Source organism: Dufourea novaeangliae, unplaced genomic scaffold (genome assembly GCF_001272555.1).
Source record: "Dufourea novaeangliae isolate 0120121106 unplaced genomic scaffold, ASM127255v1 scaffold10, whole genome shotgun sequence".
Lineage (NCBI taxonomy): Eukaryota > Metazoa > Arthropoda > Insecta > Hymenoptera > Halictidae > Dufourea > Dufourea novaeangliae.
The window spans coordinates 88412-97594 of NW_015373881.1; the positions used below are offsets into that span (position 1 = coordinate 88412).

Genomic DNA, 9183 nt, shown 5'->3' on the forward strand with positions numbered 1-9183 from the left:
TGGGTGTTTGTTTTAATTTTGTCTTAAGGTCATGCGTGTGGCGGATATGTTTGGCGGCACCGAAGTACGGTGACAGAGGGAGCTCACTGAAACTTCAGGGTGATCTATTTTGGTACTGCGACGGACACAGGGCTACGAGGCCGTCAAAATAGCAAACTGGTCGCCTTTGCATACTTTCGGCGAGACTCTCGTGATTAAAGACGGAGGTGGACGGCGGTAGACGGAGTAGGACTGAGATGGACTGAGATGGACGGAGGTGGACAGAGAAGCGACGGAAGTCAGTAATAAAGGGGGAACCGCGGTCTTCCCACCTTTCCTTTTTTTCATTTTGACCTAGTGAAGGCTGCCCATCTATCATGTTCGCGGGAATTGTTGTGGCACGCGTTTTGCTTGACTCGTTGATGCTGATGATTCTTGCTGTAGCATTTTTCACGTTCTTCCTTTTCAGTGATTATTATAAATGAATATCTCTCACCCTGTCCCTCTATTTCTCTTCTTTTTATTGGTTGGTTCGTCTTGTATGCGCTCAGAAGATAAATGTTCAGATGATCCTCCAAGACTTTTCAGAAAATTGTACAATAATGCTTCAAGAAGAAATTGGTGGATAAGGGAGTAAGCTGCGTTAGATTTTCGAGTTTCGAGTCTTGTTTGATGAATATCATTTCAAGGGAAGTGCGAATCAAATACACTGAATAGAAGCAAGGTAAAGTATCGGAGTGGTACTTGACATTGTATCCAAATATGAAAAAAAGGATCAATTAATAAAAAATTTGATAACTGAAGCCTGCTTACTTCAAATTTATTGCAAATTTTAGTCTTCGAGGAAAATAATGTCCTTTCATTTATTGTTAAACTGTAATTATTTATGCAATGTGGCAGTTTTATAAAGGTTTTTATTAAACAGGTAAGTAATTAAAACTGTATCGTTTACACTGGAAGATCTAATTATTAAACATACATGTATTAAACCTTCTTAAAATGTTTTATTTTGTTTTACCTGTTTGGATAGTTTATAAATGCATAAACATCCGAATTTCTTTTTCTAATTATCTAGGAGAGAGTCATTTTTGGAAACTACTTAATTTTTGTTTAATCTTTAAAATTATGTAAGATACCAAAGTTTCGTTATACTTTATATGGCACACTTTTTGCAAATTTTCTTGTATTGATCCTAATTTGAACTACTGATCGCATATTAATCCTCCGTCATCAAAATTCGTTTAAACGTTGGTAATATTTTCCAAATGAAATCACACTATGTGTAGGAGATTCACGAATCAAAACTGAAGCAAGTTATGTATTGCTTTACAACTTTGTATAAATAACAAAATCATTCATCGCTACACTGAAAATTTTATGCGCTTATAATATACAGGGTGAGGCACTTAAAACCGGTCACCTGAATAACTTGGCTGCTATTGGTGATAGGAAAAAATACATCAGGCCAAAATTGATCAGTCACAAATGACCTTTTCAATAGGTGATTGTATTCGTCTTAAAATACTCTATCAGAATGTAAGTAAAAAAACATACCGTTCCGTTTAAAAAAACAGAGATGACCTTCATACCTCCTTGACGCCTCCACCTATCAAAAAACTAGTAGCATCGGATGATCAGCCCCTCGATACCAAATAATTTTGGCCTGATGCATTTTTTCCTATCACCAATAGCACCCAAGTTATTCAGGTGGTCAGTTTTAAGTGCCTCACCCTGTATAAAAATGTACAGAAGGCAGTGTAGTCGAAATAACAATATTTTTATATTATTCATCACACAATTAAACTTTTGTTGACACAAGGAAAATCTTATTTCAACGTCTGTAGATTAAAAGTATAAAATCGCGTAAATAATTGCAGTCTACAATAACGATGACATGCTGACAATATGATGGTCTTCATACCACAAGGAATAATAGTACGCACTTCTACAAGCATAATTGGAAACTAACGATAAAGCCCCGTACCATTCAATTAAGGGATTTTTGAAGCATCACTGTACAACGTTCTCAACATACGTCTGGTTTTAATCCTTCGAACGGCTGACCGAAAAGTCAGCAATATTCTGCGAGTGTGGCGTCAACGTGTTTGGAACGAAAGGAACTCAGACAGAGTAAAGAATATTCGAGCTTGGATAGCGCGTACCGGCGAGAAAGAAGAATAGCTTGCGAAAAAATCGGTAACACCGTAAGAAGATCTTGTGATATTCTGGGCATGTTTAGGTGGAACGCATACGGTATGACTCGAGCGAGGCGATTAGTTGCGTGAGGATGGTTCTCCTATCATGAAAGCCTGGTTTTCCGTTGAATAGCTGGCCTTTAGAAGCAAGTTTCGTTAGTAAACAGAAAACGACGAACAGAGTCAGCGAACTGGTGGTGCGTTGGGACGGTAGAGAAGAGAAACAAGTAAGAGAATAACGAGGAGGGCTGAGATGTGTTACAAACATTCGCTCGAGAAACGCGAGGCAGTTAAACCAGACAAAAAACTATAGAAGAAGAAGAAGAAAAAGAAGAAGACGAAGGTACAAGATGAAGAAGAGGCGTCTAGATCGCAGATCGGATGCAGAGACATAGAAAGAACACATCAAGATGGAAAACTCAAAATTACCTTTCTCGTAGAGAGTAAAAGTGGTGATGGTTGTGGTGGTGGTGGGATGGTTTTTGGCATGGGTTGTTTAGTGCTCACCTCTGGGGCTGGTCGATCTTGCTCCGCCCCTGTCATCCCAGTCTTCAGGTCGAGGTCGAGGCGAGAGCCTGCCCCCTCCAGCAACCTCCTGACCGCTTTGCACGTAGTGCACAATGGCAGAGGTTACTTCCTTTATCGAGTTCCTTACTTCTAGCTGCTGATTCGTTGTCTGCTGTTGTTGTTGCTGCTGCGGGGACGAAATAACTATTTTAATGTCTCGTTTTTATAATAGGGGGTAGTTGGGAACAGTAAACTTGTACACACTCGAGTAGGAATCCAGGGGAGACCGGGGCAATGTGAGCCTTGGGGTAAAGTGGCTTTTTTAATTATTTATTTGAAAATAGAATATATTTACAAATTCTTGTAATATATTGAATTTATATAGTATAACAATGATAATTATGCACATTCGTGTACTAAACAATGTATATTCATTTAAGAAATTAAGAATGAAGTTTTAGGTATTTCCGAATGGTCTTTTTTTTCAGATTAGCTTTTTGGATCGTGTGGTATTGCTGGACTGTTTATGTCGAGGCGGAGGAGATAAAATTGTCTAGGCCCAGGCCCTTTAGGACTTCCGAGTCGGCGGAGCGATAAGTGCAGATGGGCGCATGGTTTCGTTTCTGAGAATGGATCCATATACTCTGTGTGAGTTTGGCGTGGAGAGTTTTTTTAGAATATCTGCGTGGGAAAAGGCGTTGGAAAGGGGATTGAGACCTTCGGGTCAGGGCGCGAAAATCCAGCGTTGATTGGGACATTGCGTGGAGAGTATCGTGGTGAGAATCGTGGAGTTTGTGTAGAGTTCCAGTCTGAGAATTGCGTGTTGGATTGTTGAACATTTATTTTCCTTATATTTTATGTTGTATATATCTTATTTTATTATTAATAAACTTCAATTCTTAGTTCTAAACACGGGCACACTTATTTTAATAGTCCCACAATAGATGAGTCATAAACATACTACTTGCGCTGATAATTATTTTTTTTCTAGAGATATCCAAGATAATATAAATTCATGTTTTCCGTTACGTCATTAATTAATGTATTATAATTAACACTTCGTGTTAAATATTAGATATTATTAATTTTCATTTAATTTCATAATAATTTTAATTAATAATTATAATTTTATAAATGATTATTTAGCATTTTTATTTTATTAATTGTTATTAATAGTTATTTTTTTTTAATATTAATTTTAATTTAATTTCAGAGGAAAATGTGTTTATCTAATTAAAATTTAGCGACGTTAAATTTCTATTAAAAAATAGTTTGAATATTTAAAAAATTTTAATAAAGTTGATATAATAATTATGACCTTAATTAACCCATAACCGGTGTCGTGGAGTCAAAATGTTTATTTTGTGTCATACTTATTTCTACGGTCTATCAACCATGTAGATTTCCACACTTTCTCAAAATTAATAAAAATTAAACCGTATATACATATAACTCCAGTATATATAAGAAATAAGTGTAGGCTTCACGATGTCAAATTATTTAAGATACAAACATGGGACATTTTATTTCAGCTCACTTTACCCCAGATAATAGCTCAGTTTACCCCATACATGGAGTAAAGTGAGCCTTTTGGTTTTGTGTTTTCAAGTTGAGTTTTAAAATATTTCAAGTTTGTCTAAAGTATTGCTACTCGTAATTTGTCAATACTAATGTTTAAATTATATTATAAAATTATCCGTACACATTTTTATTAAAAAGAAAGAAGTTTATTCTACTTTAAACTTTTTTAGGGCCACTTTGCCCCGGTCTCCCCTATTTGTATTGGAAACACTTTATTAACAGCGTTGCTATCATTATTTGGCTTGGATACCGTCCATCGGAGGTATTGTTGAATTTTCAATTCTGGAACTCCAGCTTCTGTGAGTAGTTAACAAGAATAATTAATAAAATTTGCATAAACGTCCGTAGCTTAATCAAAACGTTCACGATTGAATGTTTGTAATAAATACGTCGTAGAGTATGCCTTTGTTAATCCTAGTATTAAAAATTAATTAACTATCATTTTTTAATGTTTTGTTTGACGAAATATTAACCCTCTATGGCCGGTGCCGGAGTCACGCGCACCCGAGAGCGACGCGCTCACAGTGACGGTGCTGTCCGTGAAATTCGGGAATTGATCGACGTGTGACATTGTATCAAATGGCCTCACGTCTTCGGCTCACTCTATTTCCTTTTTTATTCACTGTCCTTTCTTCTAGTCGACGAAACTACTAGTCTCGGTAAGAGCCACCGTGACTTTGTGTTAGTAACCTATCGATGTGTGTCAGAAATGATCCGGCTTCAGACACTCCGTGAGTCCAGTACTCGGCGGGTTAAGCACGAAACTTCCGGTGTTTTTCATTTTTTTTTCGAATTTATCAATAAAAAACAAAAGTTGGCCTCGAACCGTAACCGACCCTCGCCACGCTCATCTTTCCTTCGCTTTCCTCTTTGTCCAATTTATTTTTAATTTACGCAGACAGCGCGCAAATGCGACAAGGTTTCTATAATTAGACATTCTGGCAGAAGTCCTCGTCCTGGCGTCTTGTGGCCTTTGAATCCCACGACAAATTGACTTTTACACGAGACGCAATTCCCAGGTCGCGTTTCGTTTGACTTCGTGAACTTCGTTCATCTCGTTACCGACAAAAGTCTGTTCTAAAATAAACGATCTATTTCGCGGTCGTTTCGACGTGTCTACGGTTCGTCTTCTTTTCTTGTCGAGAAGTAACAGGGAATTATTTCATTAGGTGTATGCAAAAGTAATGGCACTAACGTTTCAGTTGGTATCGTGTTTTTATTTTCTTTGTCGACAGGCAATTAGACTTTTGATAAATAAGTGGTAAGGAATTGTATAAAACTAGGAGTATTATTTGGAGGAATGGTCATTAATTTTCCACACACATAAAGTTTAATTATTAAAATACTTTAAGACTAATTCACACATTGAAGTTTCAGTAGGGTGAATTCTATTAATTCTAAAATGGTATGGCCGACTAAATATTCTTAGCAATTTCTTCAGTTGAGGTGTAAATAGAAGAGAATCTGCACTTCTAAGATAGAAATGGAATATATTATAAAAATTACTTTATTCTAACATATGAAAAACAGTGGAAGGCTGTAATAAATATTGTTTTAGCCATTACTTCACTCCCATCATCAAATTGCATCTATTCCAATTCTGGATATTACGTTACTGATACCCAGAAGTTCATGGAGATTATGAGTCCATGCTGTTGGTGCGATACTAATCACGCCATTGGCCGGCGACACGAGCGCCGTGTATCGTGTGTGGTTGGTAGTACTGCGGCGTGCTGAGTTGGTACGCGTTGCGGGTTTTCTCACGCTTGTTCTCTTTTCGAACGCTCAACGAGCATGTTCATACACTTAATAAAGATTTTCGTTGTGCATTTACACAGTTGTGAGTTTGTTTCTCGCCTTAATCCCTAACACATGCTATGCAACATATCGGTGCAGTGAATATTCGACAAATGTTCAGAGTTCATGGTCACCAAAGTAACGAAAAAATAATTTTGTTTATACATGATGCATAGTGGAAATTTTTTCTTTTGGTGGTATAATAGTCCAAAGGAATTGAACAATTTCTCAATTTTCGGGTTCGGAACCTTTCCTTGTGAGTCCGAGTCGAAGAAAAGGACGAGTGAAATACAAAAAGGTAGTGATAGTCGAAGCAGCAAAAAAAAAAAAGGCTACGTATCCATGAGAACATATTAACACAACAATGAAACATTTTTATTTTTGTTTCCTCGTTTATAAAACTTTTATTAGCATAGTGGAGATTTTTCTGATTAAAATGATACCAAACATGAAATAATTTAGACCATATTTATTTAATCAACTATTTCCTTCATTATTACATTTGTTAGTTACAAATGATCAAAATTATATCATGTTTGTGGTATCATTTTAATCAAAAGTATCTTACTAATATGTTAATGAGGTTTTCATTGATAAAAGATAAAAAATAAACAGGTTTTAAAGTTCCATTTGCATTGTCACATCGATACGCGGCCTTCTAAACTGTTTTGTCTGTTTCAGTTCACCGTTGATTGAAGGACGGGAAGTTCACGTATTTACATTGTGCCCCGACTGTTCCAAGAGGGATCTGGCCTTTACTACGTATGCGCGTAGAAGATCTGACCATTCGTCGAATATGCTCAGTGTTTTAACTCGAAAAACGCCCTCGCTGGTAAATCGAAAAAGTTAGATAGCCTAGAACCATTCCCGAAAATTGCACTACACGATAAAACAAACCGTATCAAAATTGATCCAGTAGTTCTTGAGTTATAAACGAATAGGGGGATAGATACATTTTTTTTTATACATACAATAAACAATAATAAATAATGAATAATAAATAATAATAATAAGGATATACACCCCTACCAATAAAAATGAAGAAACTTTTTATGAATATCGTATGTATTACTTCTGTTTATGCATAAGTGATAAATGTTATTTTCAAATAGTTTTTTACGTTTTTACAGAGTAAACAGTACATGGATCTTCCATTTTCTTCAAACCTTTAGATACTCAAGTGATAAACGAAAATATATTATACTGTCCCTGGTTAATCATTTTGTTTCTAAACGTTTACCAGTAAACATACATTAGTACATATTGTATATAATATGAAATATATTATCTTTGTTTGTACCATTTTTAGTATATGCAAAATAATGACGATTTATTATCATGATTCTTACGTGCTTTGACTACAAACTTATCAAGTGTCCTGACACTTAAGACCGGAAGTACGCGTTCTCCGCGTTCCCTTTTCAAATGTTGTAAGTTACTTTTTTGATCCTTCTTGTGATGAATTTTGAACACTTTTAAATACAAATACAATAAATACAAATCTAAATGAAGTTCTTTTAAAGAGGAATACAAATAAAATTCTTTTAAATACGAATACAAACCTTGTTTGTTGCTTGCAACTGGGGAAGAATACCCTGAGCAAGACGTTCGGCCGGTGTTCGCGGATTTGTTAAACGTTCCTGTGAACGCCAGCCCAAGTACGGTTGTCGATGGTTGAAAGACGACCTCGCCGAACTTGCCGGCGAACTTCCGGCGCTGTTCAGCAGACTGGTACTCCATCTTGAGAATACAGGTGGCGTCGGGCTTGGACTTAGAAGGGCACCTGAACAACGTTACCGAAAACATTTCACATTTAAGGCACATTTTAAGTGATTCTAATTATATAATGAATATAATGCAACTTACAGACCTACTTCAATTCATATAGAGTTGGTCCAAAAAGTATTCGTACACCCTTTAAAACACAATAACTCTTTCAAAATTGGGCCAAGTTACTTGAGTTTCTATGTGAAGTTAGAAGGATTAGTGTACTAAATGATGTGTTAACAAAATGTTGGAAAGGTTTCAATTGGTCAGAATCGCGAAGAAAATAGTAAAGTTCGAGTTCTTTGGACTTTTTTATCTGAGATTGTAATGAAAATTTAATAAATACATTGCTTAGATTTATGTTAGTTATATGCATGCTGAAAATTTCGTCGAAATCGGTTAACATTGTTATGAGATACAAACGGTTAAAAATGTTGAAAATCGCAGTTTTTCGTGGCATTTGACCAACAACTGTAGTATATCTAAAGATTCTTACATCTTTCGATGCCTGTTACTCGTTTCTGTATGAACCGATTTGAATAAAACTTGCAGTATGTATATAACTGACATAAATCTTCAAAATGTATTTATTCAATTTTCATTACAGTCTTATGTTAGTCAAAAAAATTGTGAAAAACGACATTTACTATTCTCTTAGCGATTCCAATCAATTGCAACTTTTTCAACATTTTGTTAACACATCATTTAGTATACTAATCGTTCCAACTTCACAAAGAAATACAAGTCACTTGGTCCAATTTTGAAAGAGTCATTCTGTTTTAAAGGGTGCTTACTTTTTGGACCCACTGTACGTGTTCAAATCAATTAATGCCGAAGTTATATTAGTAGCTGTTACAGAAACATTTAACTTCATGTATTCAATATGGTAGCCGTTGGTAACGTTACGCTTCGACGTACCGTATAATCGATCGACACTTGACATTCAGAGCTAATTCTTTGCATACATTTTACCAATGCAAAATATACTGTAAATATTACACATTTTTCACACATCTTTATCCTATTTTCTGTATTAACATGCAACTGTCAACTAGAATTATAATAATATAGAAATATAATTTCATTGATGGTCTACAAAAGATATGTTGGAAAACATTAATGCACTGGTGGTTCTAAGAAAGTTTAAAAGAAGTATCTGCTAACAGAACGGGGTCTAATTTTATTGAAAGAAAGTACCATTTTCAATGACATTCAATTTATAGTAAAATTATGCATTATGTAAATCCATGACAATCATAAACTATTTACTCGATTTATAATAATAAGAATAAATGTGCAAAATTACTTTTGCAAACTGGATTTAAATTTATAATTTCTTGTAGTTGTATATATATAT

The 9183-nt window shown here is 35.3% G+C and overlaps 1 protein-coding gene across 1 annotated transcript in view; it reads right to left on the minus strand.

The window, feature by feature from the left end:
• The window catches only part of LOC107194549, a 219094-nt gene that overhangs the window by 46350 nt on the left and 163561 nt on the right, over nt 1–9183 (minus strand). Inside the window, exons 8-9 of the mRNA XM_015584227.1 lie at nt 7618–7842; nt 2682–2885 (exon numbers count right to left, since the gene is read on the minus strand). Coding sequence (XP_015439713.1) covers nt 2682–2885; nt 7618–7842 — 429 coding nt within the window. The remainder of the gene's footprint in view (nt 1–2681; nt 2886–7617; nt 7843–9183) is intronic.